The following is a 20,850-nucleotide window of genomic DNA, read 5'->3' as shown; positions in this document are numbered from 1 at the left end:
TTTATCCTGAGCTTATCAAATGTGGATTCATAGCCCAATAATATAACTAACTTAACAGCAGGAAGGGATCAAGTCATGCTGGATGCTGCTAATATCTCGTACTGTTCAAGTATTGTGGCGCCGGTCACGCTGTTATGTATGGGTATCATGCTCTGCTTGGTGCAATTGGATAGCACTCAGAACTCATTTGATATTTGGGCTGCGTTGGGTGGTGTAAATGCAAATATGTACGGTGGAAATCAATCCCGCACCGGTGTAGATGATGGGGACTGGATTATGAGACTCATTTGCGCCCATTTTGTTTGGTAACCAAAATGCAAGCAGTCGTTTTGGGCATTTGAATTGATGCAGGAAAACAATGGTGGATTTTTGGACCTATTTTCTTGCAAGTAGAGACGGCGGTCCAACTGTTCTCTACGAAATCTAGAAAAAGGTTTCCTCGTAGAAATAGAATGAAACTTGATCATCCTCTGAAATTGAGATTCACCTTTAAAGGTGTGAATTGAAATGATTTCCTTGTAGGATGAAACTTAGAAGACTTTGAGTGCCACATGTCACGGGGTAAGCTCTTGTATGAGAAGAAATTCTTGCGATGTCTGGGCCTGTGCGGTCAGGTTAAGCCTTTTGCGTGTATGGGTCATGTGTCTATCCGTTGAATGGCTCCATCAGTGTGAGTGACATTGGATCATGACCTGATTGTGCATGGTCGGAGTTCGTGTGTGATTTTTTCAGGTTCATAGGAAATGCTGCTTATGTGCTAACAAGGGATTGTGCCAATGATGTGTGAGTAACTGTTGGCTTTTGTGAATACACTCGTGTGCTTGGCCAATGGGGTAGTTCAATTAGGCAAGATTTACGTGTAAAGTTTCCTTTTCATGCGTCTTGTGCAATGCCGGTCCGTGCAATGTCTCTATGAGCGATTGTGTGCCCACGAGGAACCTTGGTGGATATATTAGTTCTTAATCAGGGCCGTGCAAGGGATACACTCAATGAGGTTAAGGTTCAAAGTATTGGAAACACAAGGTGTATCGGAAAGGTAATTTTAAGAGATGTATCGAGATATACTTTGGAAACGCATAGATATGAACGAAAAATCAAGATATGCAGGGATACACTAGAAAATCTAAAAAAATCCTTAAAAAAATATAAACAATAAAAATGAGTTTTATGTGATTATAACGAATTTATTTAAATATAAAAACCATTTTTTAATGATTTATATAAAGTATCGGGATATAACTAGTAATTGTTGAAAAATAATAGAACTAAAATGTGTGTATATATATATATATATATATATTTATAAGTTAATATTTTTGTGAAGTCATTTATTAGTTAAGTGCTATTGGAAAGAATTTAAGTGTCGAATTTGCCCTCCACTATTCCTCAAAATAAAACCCAATTGAAGGAAACGAAATGATGTTTTGGAGATGGATTGAAATGGTCTCCAACTTAAATGCAAACCCAAAAATTAAAAACTTAACCGTGTTCTCATCAACTGGTTTCAGACCTAGATGGGTAGTCTGAAAAGCCAAATCAGATGCTTTACTAGCCATGCTCGATGGGTAAAACGCAGTTGAAAAGTTAAAAGGGTTTGTAGATCCATCTCTGCAAGCCAATTATCCATTTGATCTTGCTCTGCTCATGGTCAGATTGACTTAGAACTGCCTAAGGAAGAATCCAGCCAATCGGCCTGGGATGGATGAGATTGAGAAGTCCCTATCGAAAATCTTAGCTACATCATTGAATTTGGAACTAAGAAACACCCTATTTGGGTAGAATTTCAGCAAGAACCATACATAAATGTTAGATTAACTAGTTTTCGTAGGAAATGGGGTCTTAGCTTTAATTTTCAGGATTAGCTCTTCTCAATTTTACTGATCTTCAAATGTCTATGCTGTATTTCAGAGTTACAACTTATAATCACATTTTACGTTTTGTATTCCCTCCTGGCTCATTGCCTCATTGCAAGTGATCAACGTTGAGTGCCCTCTTGTTCCTTTTTATTCCCATCTTTCTAATGCGTATAATATAATGCAACACTAATTTGAAGGTGCCTTGTGAATGGACCGCATCATATGGAAGTATGGAATGTGAGCCACCATCTATTTCCATCCATTTTCAGCATTTCTTTTCGGGTAAATTATATATAGCAATCCAATTCATCAATTTCATTGGCTGCAAGGGTGTTGCCGGAGACCACGCCAATTTCACTGGAGTCGATCCATTTTCAGCCGGGTAAGTTCTCCATTGCAGATCGTAGTTCTCCATCAATCCATTTTCATCCGGGTAAGTTCTCCATATTTTTAAACTTTAAGGGACTGAGCAATCTTAGATATACTGTTAAGAAACTCCTCAGATTCTTCCTCTGACTTACCTTTGAGGGGTTTCTTGAATGAATCGGTGACAGTAACAGAATCAATTGGGCGTCTCTGACTTCTTCTTCGTAAGACAACATAATAAACAACGGCCAAGACAGCAATAAGCACAAATAAACTGGCTGCAACTCCAACAACCACGTAAACCCATGTTTTCTTAGAGCCTTTACCCGATGGAGGGGGAGGAAAAGAACGACACCACGAGCTCGGTGTCATGTCCTGTTACTGTGCGTGAACCCAACATGAAAATGAAGGGGAGAGAGAGGATGAAGGGGATGAGGGTAATATTAGGTTTTGAAAAAAATTTATAAGTCATGTGGGGTCACCTGTGCATAGATCATGATAGAGCATTAACGATAGGGGTAGAGCTAGTCAATTGTCAGTAACAATAGGGATAGCGTTAGACAATATTCAAACAGTAAGGGTACCGTTAGTCAATTTCACAAATAGTAGAGGTAATTTAAGAGATTTACCCTATTTATTATGTATACAATTTAATAACAAGTTATTTGACTTAAATAGCATTTAATGACATATTAAATGCCTTAATTAAAGGTAACTCAAATGAGTATTTAATTAAATAATATTAGTATTTAGTGGCGTCTCAAATTTAAAGGCTTAATTAAAATTGATATTAATAAAAAAGAGAAAAGAGATGAATTAAATTTAAAAAAAAGAGGGAATTTAAAATTGACTGATACATAATATGTATCAGCCCGTTTTAGGTTGTATCAGCTGATACATACCCGAAACGGTCCGATACTAAAGAAAAAAACGAAACCATTTTTTTTTGCCATTGCAATAGGTACGTACAAGTCCATTACTGTGTCAATGGATTTTGCACAAATAATCCACTGATTACATGGATCCAGATTGAGATCGAGAATTCCTTACTACCTGTTTAGTTCAGATCACTCTAATATGATTTCAATTTGGAAGAGGACATTATGGATGTTATAGACAATGTATGAAGGAAATAAGTTACTTGAATCGGGTGAAGTAGGGAGCTTCCCAGTATGACCTGCCATTGTGCCTTGTAGAAGGATGATGTAGCTGATCCATGTGATCCACCAAGTAGGAGTCTAGGAGACCCTCTGAACTGGCCACTTGTTGAAATACCCAAGTGATCACCTCAATCCTGAACCCCATCTTTGAGTAGTGTTAAAACATTGAGGGTGGGGTGGGGGGTTGCCTTATTCTGTGCTTGTGGTATTAATTTTGGGCTTAAAATACAGGTTGTGAGAGGAATTTGTGTGGCTACTTTTCTACCAAACCAAATTTGATTGGCTGAACAATCAAGGACATTACTAGTTACTAACACATTTTTTTTTTTTTTTTTTGGGGGGGGGGGGGGGGGGGGGGCTAAGACAGAAGACTGATACTTGATTGCAGAACTCACATTCATCATATTATTTAGACCGATTGCATCCTCAGGAAAAATAGTTGATATATTAACTAACTAGTTATTAACTTACTGGGTTTATAGATATATAGGAAATTGGTTCCATAAAGTAGGGATAAGGTTTAGATGATGATGTTGATGGCAATGATGATATATAGGGATATAGCAGGAAAACAAATGCTTATTGGGTATGAGCTTTCAATGAACCCAATTGTGTAAAAAGAAGGGTAAATTACAATAGTTATCCTGTATTTGGGGGGTAGTAACACTTGGGTACTCTGAATTTTCGAATGTAATATGTAAAGTGCAAAATCTTATATTTTGTACGTATTTATGCTATACATAATTGCATTTGTACTCCTTCCAAACGGGTCATTTTCCATCAGTTAAACATTTTATAATACCAAAATTACCCTTTTTATGTATTTTTAAACTGTTTTGCCCCTATGTATACACACACTATTTTGAGAGCTCGTTCGCAAAATAACTGTACTCTTTGACAGATAATTTTGGCTCAATTTCCATGGTCCAATCTAATCTGATAAACACTTTGGACTGGTCCAATTCAATACGGAAATGGATTGAATATTTGTTCAGTTTGACCCAATCTAATATAAATGGACCAGGCCCAATCTAATCCAATAAATTCTTTGATTTTGATTTAAAGGGTACAACCCGAAACCAGAGCATTGACACTCCCAACCACACTAATATCCCCCTCTCCAGAGTGGATGGTTGCGGAAATGAAATCCCCGTTTACACCCGAGAAGCAGCTAACAACTAACGTACCAACTGAGGAGCCGCCCTTCAGTTTAAAAGTTTGGGTAGTAAAATGAAACTACCCCAAACCACAGCATACTAACCTGCCATTTATCCAGAAGAAGGAATCCAAATTTAATATTTAATTTTAATTTTAAAGGAGGGAATTGGGAAGTGGAGGGTGGAGACATCCTTTCCTTGAAACCGGAAGAGAAGATTCAGTGCCTCCCCCTCTCCCTCTGCATTATTCCCCAGGCAACATGCTGAAGTACCCACGCCTCGTTTTACACAAATCCCTCTTGCTTTCTCTCTCTAGTTTCTTCGCATTTAATATTTCGAAAGGCAGATACATATACACACACAGAGATCGGATCGGCTCCTCACACCGATCTCACAGCACGTTTCAGCCGTGCATCTGAAACATGGATTTGGATTCATTTTTAAATGTCTTTTTCTTCTTCCTCCCTTCCTCTCCAGTCTCCACCATCTAATCTAATACTGCTTGTAAGTTGTGACTGCTGACTGCTTATCCTGTCTGCTCATCAACATGTGGGGCCATGCCATCGCTTTGTACAGTGTTGACGACGGTGGGTCCGTGCTAAAGAAATCAAGATGGAAGCATGCATCACTCGATTTTCAAACTTTCGAGTTTTGAGCTGTACATTAGAAAATCCCATCCGCCTCATCATAGCAATGGAGCCGTATAAGGTCCTTTCAGTCTTCAGAATCAGAGGTTTGTTTGTGCGTGGCCGAGAGCGTGCGACTTGCGGCTTCGAGTAAGCTCCAAGACCGTACAACAATGGCGGAATCTGATGAGTACTAATTGAATGCAGAGGATTCGGCTATCCTAACCTAAGCTTTATGCCGAGAGATCTGGCGGAGTATTAATTTATACAGAGTTTTGAGTTTTGGGTTGCTATCCTGCGCCTACAGCGTGAAGCTTGGGTTTGGGAGGTCAAATGGCGTTGGAGTGGTCATGGATAATAGAGCAAGCAAAGGAGGAGTTGCAGATATTGGAAGCTCAGCACCCGGACCGGTTCGACTATCTCAAGCTCGAGCTACAGTCCTTCATCGCCCAAGAATCCGATAAGTTTTCCTACTCCTCCTCCCCCTCTCGGTATCTCCCGCGAAATATCGTCCCGTCTCGGAACTCCGCGTCCTCATCCCCATCTTCTGTAACTACACAAGGTAGGTACACACCACTCCATTTTTTGTCCGTCTCATAATGAATCTTGACCGTTCAATCCGTATAATGAAATCGACTAACGGATTGTTAAAAGTTAACAATGGTATTCAGACTTCAGATTGACGAGATTTTGCACTGGATGTGTCCGTTTTACTGACTTTTATGTTTTCATTTGTACCGGTGCAAAAAGTATGGGGGTGTAGTGTATATAAATTGAAAGCAATTTTTTTTTTTTTTTTCGTTTAGGTTTCAAATTTTGAAGTGTTTTTCTACCCAAAGAAATTTATTTTATTTAATTTGATTGCGTGCAAATGAAAGAAGTAAGATAAAACCTGAATGCTCCATTTGTTTGCAATAGTACAAATGCATGAGAGTGAGAATGAGAAAAAAAAATACAAATTCTGGTTAAATTTGGGTCAACATTTTTCTTTGGATTTGGGTTTCACTTTACCTTGCTTCAGTCTTCAGTTTTGATTTTGCTTCAGGTTTCGTTCCACTTTTTTTTTTATTTATAATGCAAAGAAATAAAGTAAATCAAAAGTTACTTTTCCATGCTTTTGCACCAGAGCAAATGAAATTACACTACCAACAAACCAAGCCGAAGTACAAGGTAAAACCCAAAACAAAAATGAATAAGAATTTACATTTGATTGCACTCGCATGTATTTGTAACAGTACATACATATGAAATTGTGTTGCAAACAAACATAAGGTCAAAAGTGGTATGTCCATGTTCCGTAACTTCTTTAGTTGTGATCCAGGGCCCACAGACATGGTGGGATCATCTTAAACCGTTGATCATTTTTCTTGTCTTTTTGGTATTATATATCATTATTAATTTATATTTATTTGGGTGTAAATATGTTTGTGATAACAGCTTCGTCATCAAACGAGAGGGAGAGGAAGAGGAAGAGAGGTGATGAGATTGGGACAAAATTTCAAAGGAATCGAAAATCCACAAGGCTGGAGGTGGAGGAGCAATCGATGGATAGGGTGGAGGCTGTCATGGAGAGAGCTAGAGCATGCTTGAGAAAATTTCAGGAGATGAAAAAAAAGCTTTGTAGTCTAAACTCTAGCGTCCATATTTGAAGAATCCCACTTTTCGACTGATTTGAAATATATAAGCTACGTTTGGAATCGGTGTAAACGTTTACATCGGTTATTTTGTTTATCTTTTGGAAGGAGAGTGTAATTATGATCGGCTAAAAATTCCACTCTAGTTCAGTTTGTGTAAGTTTGGATGGAGTGGAGTTTTATGATTAAGTATAAAACATTATCGGTGTACTTTTACACTGATGGCGATTTACATTGATTCCAAACGCAAAGGTGGGAGTGGTGTGTAGTCATTTTGGAATCTCTCTACAACACTAGTGTTTTTCTTTCTTTTGTTTCAGTTTTTTCTAACATAAAACTGCATTTTTTTGGTACTAAAAGTGACTCGGGCAATGTACAAGTTGGTGTCAAAATGCCCAATATGATTAGTTTCAGTTTTTAATAAAAAAAAAATACAATATTGAATTGGCTGTGAGCTGAGTTTAAGTTGCCTTATATTTGATATTTTTATTTTTAAATGAGAAATCATGTAGATGAATTTTGATCATCATCCAAGCCTTATCCAACAACATGGGATTGACTACATGAATTATGTTTCACCATGCCATGTCCATTGTTAAATTGTGAGTACTTAAATCATTTCCTATTATTTTAATTCATGTCCTTTTTTTGTCTACCCCTAATCCTTATAACCCCTTTAACTTGTAAATTGTCTTCTATGCATATGATCAAATCATCTTAATATGCTTTCTATCATTTGATCACCTATTGGATCTATTTTAAGGACCTTTTGGATGATCTCATTTTATCTATTTAGGTTCCATATGCTTCAATTTTTACGATGCCTATGCATTACATGTGTCTTGGGTCTTGATTAGTTTTTATATATAATATAGATTAATCTAGCTATATATTTGTTTTATTTAATTATTTTAATCTATGTATTATTTGAAATTGAAAAAAATATGGATTACTTAAATAGTTTATGCTTTTTATAAACATATCCATGATTCTTTTTTTCTCTAACCATTATATTTATTTGCGATAAATTATTTTTCTAGTCTATTATATAGAATATTGGATTAGTGTAAATTTGAAGAGAAATAGTACTTCAAATTAATATTTTCTAATCTAATATATAGAATATTTTGGTTAGGAATGAGCTAGCCAAATTAATTGGTTAATCTATTTTTAATAGTACAAGACATTAGACATTAGACATCTAATCTTATATGAACTTGTTGTTTAGTTTTAAATATTAATAGATAGTGCTTGGAATCAATCTACATATACAACGGAGAGAGGAATATGTAGAGGCCAAGGGTCTCTCACTACAAGCTTGGTAAGGCCTCCCCTTCTCTTCTTCACACATGTGAAATATTAAAAATAAATTTAGCAAAATAAAAATAAAGCTTTTAAAACAACTACCTTAATCTCGCATCAGAAAGTCTTATAAATCTCGATGTACAAATATGCCTCCTCATAAAAATCCTCTTATTTTTTAATTTTCTCTATTAAAACTTATCATTAGTCATATCTAATAAAAATGATAAAAATGAAGTTATGAAAACCACCGTAATTTAGTTGTTTAATCTTCAAACTACCCTTTACGTATTTATTTGAACAATTTATGATTTAATTAGTTTTCTAAATATGATATTGAATTCCTCTTGGTTGCTCCAATAGATCCTTACAAATTTCTAGCTGGATTCCAGATTTAGATGAAATGGTAGAGGTTTCTTTCTGATAGATGTACATTTAAGGTTTTGTTTCATTTTTCTTGTTTTCTTAAAGAAAGGAAGGGATAATTTTTATATTTTAAGATGAAGAGAGGCATTTATGTCAAGAAAATGAAACAAGAATTTAAAGAATCTTGTTTTCCTATTTCAGTGAAATGATTATTGTTAATTTATTTGGTTTTGTCTGGAGAAAATATGTCTTTTTGGGTGCATCGGAGTTTAAGAGAAAAGGGCAAAAAAAGAAATGAGAAAAATTCAGGTGAACATTTTGGTAATTTAATGCATTCCATCATCTGACTTAACACGTAAGGATATTTTATACAAAGTAAAAATTCAAGGGGTCTTTATTGTAAGTGAAAGTTCAAGGGGATAATTTCACTGACTCCACAATACCGGGGTCTTTGTAATTATCATAAACTTGCTAATCTTCCTTCTTAGCATAACAGATGAGATTAAGGAGGGCGTATTTTTTTGACTATTCAACCTTTAAGGTAGGGGTAATAGTATTTATATCTAATATACCATTGTCTAAGTTTTCCTCTTACCATTTTCCCTTATTTTATTTGTTATGTTATATTTTCTTCACTCTTCCTTGGAGCATCGAGACAAGCCCATTCAAATTTTGACAAAAAGCCCAATTAGAGCCCGCCAAGTTGTACCCCTAGGTTTGACCTCCATGTGAATTCTCTTTTAGGTAGTGTTTGGTTTAGAAGAAAAGATAGGAAAATACAGAAAGCAACCACATATATACTCAAGACGATACCTCTCAACCAAGGAACTAGATACGTCTAAGACAAGATCACATTTCCTCCTCATAGAATTGGTCAGCACACTCACCTTACAACCTTTGTAACCGCACATAAGGAACATCTTTATACTTGTATGTTTTTATTCACAAGGAGGTTCACAATGCAAGACTCAAAGTGTTATATGGGGACCAATTCTATGAAGAGTAGGGGTGTTCACAGTTTGGTTAATCAAATCATGGGCTCTTTTTTGAAACTGAAGTGGTACCACCTTGTAGTTCCCCGAATTGAAATTGAATTAATATCACCATGGTTTCGATTTTTGACTAGTTCAGTGTTTCAATTTTTATTTTTTATATTTATAATATATATTATAAATAAATATATAAATATATTATATCATAAATAATAAATAATAAATAATAAATAATATATTATATATTATAAATAGATAATTATATATAATATATCGATTGGATTAACAAATATTTTTTTTCTAAGTTAACCAAAAACTGAACCAGTCCTTCGGCTTTTCAAAAATAGCAAACTGATCAATTCAGTTAATCACATATTTCAGTTCAATTTCTTGGTTTTTTTTGAGCACCCCTGGTGAAGATGAATCAGGATGCCTCATGTGACCAAACAAGTCATTTAAGGAAATTCATTAAAGAGCCATATTATGATGCCCTTCTTTCCTAGGTTCAAAAAAATAATCCCCGAGCCAAGAAGGTGGTTCAACAGTGGCATGTACATGGTTTTGTAAGCGGGCTCTTTGGGTTGTTATATGAGCCATTACATTTTGTTCTCTATTAGCATGCATCACTTTACATTTTTCAAAAAATCCCTCAGTTGTTGTATTTCTTTTACAAGTGATTGTTGCATCCACTATGGTGACTTTCCTCGACCTAGTGGAGGAATCGAAATGGTCCATTCCCATAGTCTGTTTGGTTAAGACAGAAATGGGAATGGGAGTCATCAGGAATGGGATTTCATTCCCAATGGGAGAAGAAGGGAATGGCCATTCCCTCAAATGGGAGAATGCCATTCCAACAGGAATGAGAATGGAATTTCGATTCTGCCCAATCAAACAGTTGGAATCGAAAAAGTCCATTGCAATTCCAATTCTAGACCCCTATTCCCACGAACCAAATGGGACCTAAAAGAACTCTCCACCATGGTGAGTTAGATGAATTTGCCTTAGCTAAGAAAATAGATTTATTTTTGAGGTATGTCATTCTTATCACCCTCAAACAAAGGCTCTGCTGATTGTGAAAGAGGCACCAAAGAGCTACTTGATGAAGAGTGCCAGCTTGTTCATGGCATTATCTCTTCTAATGCCAAGACCACCCATGAATTTTGGAAGGGCAATTATCTTCCAGTTTCATTGTTCACAGGCTTTGGGCATGAGAGCTACCTCTCTACCAGAAGTCACATTTAGCCCATTCCAATTCCTTGGTGATCATACTTGGTAGCAGGTTCACTTGCATCTGGTATTGAAAAATGTGTTGGGCCACTACTTGTACAAGTGTGGTACAACCTACTGGTGACAAGATATTAGTCTTCCAAAAGATGAAACAATCATCCACAAAGATTAGGTGTGTGATGGCTAGAGCCCCATGAGCAATTTGAATTCGTTGCAAGGAATTATTTGCTTTAGCCTAATGGAACAAACTAGGTGTAACCTACATTCCAATAACAAGCAAGTAGTTGTAAATTTGTCAGAGCATTGACCATTTAACAATATGGAGAAGGTTGTTGTTATTAGGCATTTCTCAATCATCTTTAATGGCAATCCACCCCTTTTTACTTTTAGGGTTTTTTTTTTTTTTTTTTTTGTTTCACGAAGTGTGGAATTTCCCTTGCTAAAATGATGTTATCTGTGATCTGCCTTCCTAGAATGAATATCGATTGGTTTGGAGCAACTAGGAAGGGAAGGAGGGGTTTACTTCTATTGGCTAGGACTTTAAAAATTATTTTATAGGATACATTACGAAGTCCTATGGGTCTAAAGTGGGATGGTTTCTTTTGGATCCACGATTTTTGGTATAAAATATAAGATGGGTATGATTTTTGGTATAAATATATGGTATATTTTCTTCTTATGGTAAATAATATTATATATATATGGCATGTATATATCAACATATTATCTGAATTTATAATATTTAAAGCAAATACATGCCTTGGTTCAGGTGTAGATCATAAAAGTTAAACCACAAATTTCTTTTTTACTTTCATACATGGATAATACATGTGCTTACACTAAATATGTCTTTCTATAATTAAATTAGAATTCTATTTTTTAAAAAAATAATAATTTTCTTAATAAATATGGGATGCCTAAGGTGCTAGACAACACCAATCCAAGGGTCAAATAAACATTTTGGGATAGTGATAAATAGGTGTCCTAAACTTTCAAATATGACACATGAAGTCCCCAAACTCATAGAAATAGACACCTTGGTCCATTGTCTTAACGGATCACCCATGTTGTAATGTACAATGAAATTACTGAAATGACTTATATATTTTAAGCACATGTCTAGTTCTATTTCACGCAACAACAATAATTATATAACCATTCAGACTCGAGTTATCCTACCCACAAAACATTGTTTCCGTGTATTGGGAATATCTCAGCATGCATTGAGAATATCTCAACATGCATGTAATACAGTAAGAACATGAGATGTTCTCATGTGTCACTGCAATCTCATGTGAATAGGTGTGGGTAGGAGATCCCATGCAATAACAAAAATAACTTCTTTTAATCTATTTTATTATTATTATTATTATTATTATTATTAATTTGAACTTTCAAATTCAAATGCCTAGAATTATTCTACCAAAAAAAATGTTAAGAATTTTTAGTATTGAGTAACTTCACATGCTGCGAATAAATGACGGAACAGTAAACTGCGATGTATATTTTTGGAAGTTCCAGGAAAGTTCAGGTACCTATCCGTCGCTAACCCAAATTGCGAATTACCTGCCTGTAATTTAACCTAAAATATAAACAAAACTAACTGGGTTTTTTATTTGAAACGGAGCCACTGGGTGTGGGTTTCGTAACCTTGGTTGTGTTGGTTTTGGAACCTGCTGCATGCAGCCTCATCCATTTTTGGTTGCCATTTTTGTGATGAAGGTTAGATTCCTTCTTCCATTTTGCTTTGAATTTTGTTTGATTGAACTTGCATCGCCCCGTGTGAATCCTGAATGAGGTTTGATCGAGTTTTGCTCTACGATAACCCTTCTCATGAGGTTTAAGAATGTGGGTTTTGTTTAGTGTTTCTGCTTCTTTGTTCATTTCTTTTACTATGTTATTCTCTTACAAAAACCACTCATGCGACATGATCCCCCCTAATTTTTCTTAGAAAAGAAGTCATTTGAAACTTGAATATACTTGATGGATTTATCACAATTTTGTTTCTGGAAGTTTAAGTTTTCTCAACCGTGCTTTAGAAGATGCACTGATCAAATTTAATTCTTGAACCTATGGAAGAGATTAATTAATCAATACTAGAAATAAACTCAAGTGTCAGGAGAATAGAGAAAATACATGAAAAAATGAACATTTCTTGAACGTCCTTGAAAAACAGGATTTGATTATTTTCACATTGGCGGTATTGAAACCATGGTTATGTTGACCTACAAACTTGTAAAGTTCTATACTTGGGGCAATTTATCTCGTTTTTTTTATTTTTTATTTTTTTCAGACTATAAGAGAAATTGGGTCTTAATATGAAGACCCTTTTCAAAAGAAGTAAAGAAAGGAACTTGCCTTTCTCTCGTCTGCATATTGTTTTTAAAATATGCTTGTTTATATATATATATAAGTACTTAGCTTGCCAAGTGATTCATATTTGATGGGTGAATGGATATCGTGCTGACCATAAAAGAAACAAATCACATGGTTAAGGATCCCAAAGATAACCTGTCATGAACACAGTTGTACTCTAGCCATGTTTGTCCAGTTGAGAGAGTTCATACAAAATGATTAAAGCTATGGCGGCTATGAAAAGGATAGATCACTGTCAAAGGCTTTGAAATATTTAGCTTCAACACTAGGCGTTCCTTTCGTGCATATCGGAATATGGTTGCACTGAATTTGTACAATATATCTTTTGGAGTAGCCGAGTAGGATAACATTAATTGATATCTGCCAGTTTATTTTTGACCTGTGCTTGAGTCCACTATGAAAACAATCCACCAATTTCAGAAACACAATAGTTTTTTTGTGGAAATTCAGGGAGTTCAGAAAGGATCATCTCTTCAATTGGAAAATGGTATTGGAGAGTAAATAGCAGGGAGAACTTGGGAAGAAGGTTCTCAAGTAAATATGGACTTACATGCTAAAAGACTTGGTTTGTCCATGGAAGTCCATTCTTTCCATTTTCTCTTTTTCCATAAATTCATAATCTGGAAGACTTTGGTGGGGGTCAACCTATCCCTGTCTATTCTGTCTATTCCTGTTTCTGATTCTCTGTTGTAGCCTCATTTCTCCTGGTACTATTTGGAGCCTATTCGAGAAGAGGGTTGCCTAATCATGAATTATTACAAGTAAATATGTTTCTCTTCACTCTAATGGTTCAGATAGCTTTCTTTGGTTTGTTAACCCAAATCTCATGTTCATCATTCTTCCATGCCCCTGGCAGTTGACAATACTGTGATTAACTTTTAGAATTTTGCATTCAATTAGGTTTTGGCTAGGACTAAACTCTCTTCTCTCCTCCCCCTAAAGACAGGGCTTTTTGTTGGGAGACTTATTACAGGAAAAATATACCTAATAGATGCTCCAGAAGACTTGGGCTACAGTAATTGTTTGGGAATATTTTCTTTTTCCCTTTCTTGTGCATAGTGGCAGCCACGTGTGAAGAATGTTCAGGCCCTTTTTTGATTTTTAGCTTGTAATGGCAAAATCTAGGGCTGACAAGTGTGAGAACGTGGGTCTGAGTCTGAGAGCAACCACTTTGTGCAAAAAATGCCGAAGGTTAGGACTGTATCCTGTCTAGTGTCTACCCCTTCAGAAACCCCAGATAGCTGGGACCAACATTGGGTAATGGCCACACCCAAGATGAGGAAGATTATGTAAAGGTGCAGTAGAATATTCTCTGATTGATCTCAATAGCATTTAACATCCATAAAGCTCTAATGTTTTGTTCCGGTATGATGTTTAATTTGTTTCCTGATGTGTAGAATTTCCCCTTTCAGTAGTTTTTGATATTATGTGTCAAACTACCTTTGAATGCCCTTTCAATTCAAAATTCCACCTAGAACCCTAATTTCGAAAATTTGGCTATTTTCTCAAAGCATATTTTTTGTCCTTTTGAGTAAATGTTCTTGAAACCCTACCAAATTTGGTCACTTCCTAGAAGTCTATTTCTAATCCAAATTACAATGTTTCACATTCTAGGTGGAATGTTGATCTATCAAATACACAAAATATTCAAGCATGCAATATTATATTGAATCTATCAAATACACTAATTTAAATTTATATAAAAATGATTTTTTATTTCAAAAAAATTATTGAAATAAAAGTGTTAATAATAGAATACTTATTTTAGTAATTAAAAATTATGAATTTGTGTATGAAATGTATTTTAAAAATTTTAGTATATAGATATGAAATATTTTATGTTAAGATTATATATTTTATAAATTATCAATTGATATTTTAATTTACATTTTATAATAAAATTTATTATTTACAAAAAGAAATATATTGCTTATCAAACATTTCAAAATTTAATATTTAGTTGATTTTTTTTATTAATGTTGAAAAGTAAAAATAGTAAAATAAAAAATAATTGATATATTAATTAAAATATAATAATTGTATATGTTTTGTTTCTTGGACTTAAATAGAATATAACATAATAATGGTTTTATGCATGTGTTAATTTGTAAAGATTTATATAATACGAGTCTTGGACTCCTGATTGTTGGGTTATCAACAAAATTGTATGATATCTATACATTCCATTATATTTATTGTAATATATTTCTTTATATACCATTAAAATATACATTTCTTATGCATTTATACCTTATTTGTGGTTATTTTGACCTTAAAGTTAGTGTAATTGATGTATTTATGAAATTTGTATGTATTTTTCTAGTGTATCCATGTATTTTTATATCTTTCATCTATATCCATGCGTTAACAAAACGTATCCGTATCTGTATCCGTATCCAAGTTGTCTGATACCCGATACTGATACTTCAATCCTTGGTTCTATAAGCCTATCTTGAGTGAACCTGCCCTGCATCAATTTGGCATCAGAATTGTCTTATATCAAGGTGAGGTGTTTGGTTATATGAGCAGTGGTTCTTTGGTTATATGAGCAGTGCTAGGAAGGGTAAAATATATTGTAAGATTTCATACAAAAAAAGTATTGAGTTCACACTTGTAAATGAACTGTTAATATTTGTTTATTTGACTTTGGAGTACTTCCATAACCTGGGTGATTTGACTATTTCAATGGATTAACCAGGGTTTTTCTTTCTATTTGTAATGGAATAAACAGAGCTTTACTTTATTTTTTTTCCTTTCCTTCCACAGGTACTGATTTTTCTTCCTCAGGAAAAAGCATTTTCACTGTCCTTTTTGACTACAACCAGGAAATCTTTTGGTCATATTCATCTTCTAGAATTATCAACGAAGTCATGGAATCTGGTGAACAACATGAATTAGAAGTTGAAAAGCAGAAGCTCTTTGATACAGGGAATGTAGGTGAGGGATGTGAGAGAATAAGTGGTCTGCTTGTATCAATTCTTCATCACATTCTCTCCTTTCTTCCTACCAGATATGCTGCAAGGACTAGCATCTTGTCAAGGAGATGGTAACGCTTGTGGTGTTACATTTCCAATGTGGACTTTGATGATGATCGGTTTTATGATGGAGGAATCAATGATGACTTAATATGTAAATATATGGATTTTGTGGATAAGGTACTTGTTTCCCACAATTCTCTTAATTTATATAGACTCCGTCTTCCATGTGGTGACTGTGATGCATCCCGTACATGGATCCGTGCTGTAATAAATCGTAAAGTTAAAGAGCTTAGTCTCTTCATCTCTCCTGCAGTAGAAATCAAGCTTCCCTACTGCTTTTTTGCCTCTGAATCACTAGCAGTGTTGACATTGAATTTGGATAACTCTGTTCTCAGCCTTACATCTTCAATTTTTCTTCCTGTTCTTAAGAGCATGAATCTTATTTCAGTTATATTTTTGGATGGAAAGTCAACGGATGAATTCTTTTCCAACTGCCCAGCCCTTGAAAGTTTGGTCATGATATGTTGCGACATGAAGACATTTGGGGTCTTGAATATTTCTTCTCCCAAGCTCAAGAGTCTGTCACTTAGAGGGGGTGGTAATGGATATTTAAGGTGGTCTAAGATCAAGGTTTCTAGTCGAAGTCTTGTATCAATCAAGTACAAATATTACATTGCCCGAGATTATTTAGTAGAGAACACTTCATCTCTGGTTGATGCTTGTATTAAGCTGCAAGCTGAGTTTGGGCAGAACAAAGTTGACATCATTGAGGTACAATCTCATTTCTTCTCCTAGTGTTATCTACTCTGTAGTTCTCTTTTTAATTTGATTAGATGTTGAAAATCTATCATACTTCAACAATTGATTTGTTGAGAAAAGTTCATAGATACCTTTTTTGATACCTATGGTTTTATGAGTCTTTTGATATGACTATTTACCATGCAGATTGTCTCTGCGGTTCCTGATTTGTATGATCAATTGCCTGCATTTGATAATCTTAAACGTTTGGAACTGACTACTGGTTACCGCAATATCCATCTTATGGCTGTTGCCCACCTTCTCCAGCCGTCTCCTAAACTTGAATATCTTCAGATAAAAATTGATCATGTAAGTAAAATTATTGAACAAGGAACCACATTTACTTAAAGCTACTTAATTTAAGCAATCTATGGATTTCCTTGTTTTCTAATTAATATCATGCAATAACCTTAGTGGTGGCATGTGTATGATGACCAAGAGCGCTGGGAACCAAATAGTTTGGGCTTGTTCTGTCTTGTTCATCTGAAGATTGTTAAAATCAAGTGCTTTGGAGGAAGAGATAATGAACTTGAACTTGAACTTGTGAAGTTTTTACTTGGAAATGCAGGAAACCTGAATCATATGGCAATTGTTGCTAATCCTGAATTATCTGAAGATTTAGAGAGGCAAACGAAGATATCCCAAATGCTAATTAGTTTTCCAAGAGCTTCAAGTACAACTATGGTCGACTTCAAAATCCTGGAACATGGAGTTCATTATGATAGAATCTTATCTAGTGATGAGTCATGGTGGCCTGACTTATTTCCTCATAAGAAACGACCACTGAAAGTAGCTGAATGGGCGGGAATACATATGACTGGGTAGACTGGCCAGAAGATGAAGAGAACTTGCCAGAAGATCAGGACATGCTAGAAAATGAAGAGGACTTCTTAGAATGAAGAAGATAAAGATCATATGTGATCAATTAAGCATATGTAATAGAAACCATCCCGATACTTCCACCCTGACATAATTAAGCAGATCAGGACCATCCATGTTGATATGTAGTAATAGCAGGAAAGAAGTTACAACAATATAACCATGTGCTGAATGTGATGTTATAAGGGTGATCTGTTTTTTGATGGATGATACAATTACAGTGAGAATGGGGATGAAATGCTAGTTTTGCATACTTAGTAAGCTCTTTGTCTCCTATTTGAATTTGTTTAAAGAGCGTCTGCATTTACTACTTAGACTAGCTATGGTAGGCACTTCATCTTATTAGTTTTAGGGCCGTCAATGGGTCGGGTAGACTCACTCAACAGAAACGAACAAACCTGACCCAATTATTCAGGTTCTGGGTTTCCATGAGAACGCCCTAGATCATCGGTAGTTTATCCTAGACGAATTCCTACTTCCTGGGAAATACCAGCAACAGTAAAGAAAACAAGTCTTTAGATGTACAGGCAAGTTATGTTAGCGCGTTTCAACTTTCAACCCAGTTACCCAGATGTGAGCAGTGTTTTTGAACTGTCGTTGACCTGGATGGTTGGATCGTTTGGCCTGGGAATCGTTTAGCCATCCTCAAACTGGCCCCTGGCCAAAAACTGTTGATTTGGTCAACAATTCACTGACCTGGGTGGTCGAACTGTTGACCCGTTCAACCTGTTTAATGGTTTTTGGCTGTTTTTCTTATTTTAATTATTTCTTATTTTTTCAATCAAAATGGGCCATCTATTCGAACCAGAAAGTCAAACTTAAAACGAACCATCTGTTGGGCCACTATGTAGTCATTTAAGCCTAGTAAAACTTAAAATTCTTTTATTCAAAAGCCAATTTTCATCACTGAAATGGCTGGTAACACAAATATAACTAGTATTAAATTTGGATGTCCAAACATCCGAATTAATTGCAACTTTAGAATTAAGATTTACTAACAAAGAAATTAAATTTTGTTTATATGAATAAAAGAATTTTAAAGCTTCAGTTCTTATAGTATTCCTAAAAACTTTTTTATATTGTGGGTTTACAGAATTACGCAACCATTTTTCTGGTTTTGGATCTTCAACTAACATAAATGGTTGTTTTGCATGTACAATATACTTAGCAAGTTCTTGTCTCATTTTTTCGGGTTTTGTGTGATAGGTGGGTATTTTTTTTTTTCAAAATGTCCTTATATTGTGCATTAAAGGGCAGTAATAATTAATTTTTGTAGTATAAGGATAATTTATTACCCATATATAATCAAGTCAAGTATTATTAATAAGTTACACTTATTAATTTAATTATTAATAAGTTAACTTATTAACTCCTCTTTAATAAGTCAGGGTTGATCATTTTCAGCATGGCCCTGTATTAACACAACCAACTGTAAGTAGGGGTGAGTATGGGTTGGTTCGGTTCGATTCCATAGCAAAACTTGGAAACCTACCTTACAAGGGTCAGCTCCAGGTTTTTGGAACTAGAACCTACTCTATGAATGTTGGTTCCAAGGTCGGTTCTGGTCTACTTGTGGAACCTGTTCTTTCTTTACTCTCCCCCTTCAAAAAAAAAAAAAGAAAGAAAAAAAAGAAAAAAGAAACATGTCCTTTAAAAACTTAATATTCAATAATGATAATATATAGTTTAAAACTTATGTTATCTTATAAATTGAGTAATTTAATATGTAAATTATCATAATATATTAATATATGGTTCAGAATTTGTCATTATAATTTAAATTTTGTAAATGTTACCTTTTACATTATTTAGTATATACATTCAAATATTAAAATGAAAACAAATTATCAAATTGCTTAAGTAAGTCAATGGCAAAGTGAGACCATGGCTTTTGTAACCATGAGTGCTTGGGTTTAAATAAATCTTCATATCTTTAAAAAACTTTTGGGGCATATTTCAAGGCAAGTTCAATTCCAAGGCTAACCAAGGTTGATTCAGACAGAGTAAACCCCTAGACCCTGGAATGGACCTGGGGTCTATTCCAAGAATTTGAAACCAGACCCTACCATATAACAGATTGGATAGGGCTGGTTCAAGGCCAATTCAAGGTTGGTTCCGTTTGGTTCCGGCCTTCCGGGTAGAACCTATCCATTTGCTCACCCCCAACTCTAAGGCTTGGCTAGGGCTCAACACTTCAAGTCGGGCCATAAGCCTTGCATCGCTTAGACATATTTATATTATTTATACATACTTATACATATAATTTATGATATTTTTATATTAGAAAATGTATAAGATAATTTTTATGTATATATTATATGATATATAATATATAAAATAATATATATTCACTATTTTATATAAAGAATTCATAGACTTGAATTAAGCTGGACCCTATTCAGGCCTAGCCTAGGTCCGTGTAGGCCTGGGTAGGAGCTTATGTTTTTTGGCTTAGAACCAAGTCGAGACCAAGCTTGGACCATAATACATGTGCTAAGCCCAACCTATGGCTGACTTTGCTCTGCCCATGGTCATTGTTAGTTAGCTTTAGTCTGTTTTAATTCTAATCAATACAGGTTTATTAATAAAACAAAAAAAATTAGTAGCAAGAAATTATTAATTCTGAAACTAATTTTTATAATTTAATATTCATTAAAATTGCATTTAAAATAACGATAAAATAAATAAATTAAAATTATAATAAATATAAATAATACATATATATTTAAAAATATTAACTTTGAAATCATAAAAATAGTAACATTGAAAGTTCTAATATAAAATAATAAAGCTTAGTAAAAAATTAATAAAACTAAATATTATTATAAATTTATTAATAAAATTAATAATGTAAAAAAAAATTAGTTTTAAATGAACAAAAAATTAATTTTAAAACTAATCTATCCAATAATATATAATCAAAATTAATGTTTGGATGGCATTATCAGTGCAGAGTACTTTTGTAGAACTACTTTTACCAAAGCCCGCAGAGGAGTACAATCTCGTTGAGTGAGGTGAGAAGTACTAAATTAAAACTAGACGACTCTTTGGGAAGTAGCGATAGCGATAAGAGAATAGCACTACTGCAGTGCCGCGTTGTCAGCAGGTATAATTACATCGGGAAGTGGGAGCG

At 34.6% G+C, this 20,850-nt stretch overlaps 2 protein-coding genes across 4 annotated transcripts in view; both read left to right on the top strand.

Annotated features, from left to right (window-relative positions):
• Positions 1-144: 144 nt before the first annotated feature.
• On the top strand, positions 145-7,241 carry LOC148801108 (uncharacterized). The gene is made up of 3 exons (XM_088900763.1): positions 145-2,289; positions 5,116-5,727; positions 6,603-7,241. The coding sequence occupies exons 2-3, from the start codon at positions 5,499-5,501 to the stop codon at positions 6,812-6,814; spliced, it is 441 nt and encodes a 146-aa protein (XP_088756889.1). The 5' UTR covers positions 145-2,289; positions 5,116-5,498; the 3' UTR covers positions 6,815-7,241.
• Positions 7,242-12,268: 5,027 nt separating this feature from the next.
• The window catches only part of LOC104594966 (uncharacterized), a 33,818-nt gene continuing 25,236 nt past the window's right edge, over positions 12,269-20,850 (top strand). For 2 of the 3 annotated variants that reach the window (XM_088900759.1, XM_088900758.1), the window contains exons 1-3: positions 12,269-12,408; positions 15,829-16,811; positions 16,986-17,147. In XM_088900759.1, the coding sequence (XP_088756885.1) occupies positions 16,200-16,811; positions 16,986-17,147 (774 nt within the window). In that variant the 5' untranslated portion in view covers positions 12,269-12,408; positions 15,829-16,199. The remainder of the gene's footprint in view (positions 12,409-15,828; positions 16,812-16,985; positions 17,148-20,850) is intronic. The other variant, XM_088900760.1, reaches the window with a different exon arrangement.

This window comes from Nelumbo nucifera, chromosome 3 (assembly GCF_055504915.1).
Source record: "Nelumbo nucifera cultivar China Antique chromosome 3, China Antique-T2T, whole genome shotgun sequence".
NCBI lineage: Eukaryota > Viridiplantae > Streptophyta > Magnoliopsida > Proteales > Nelumbonaceae > Nelumbo > Nelumbo nucifera.
Note: the sequence above shows the minus strand (reverse complement) of the source record. Positions and strands in the feature narration are given on the sequence as shown.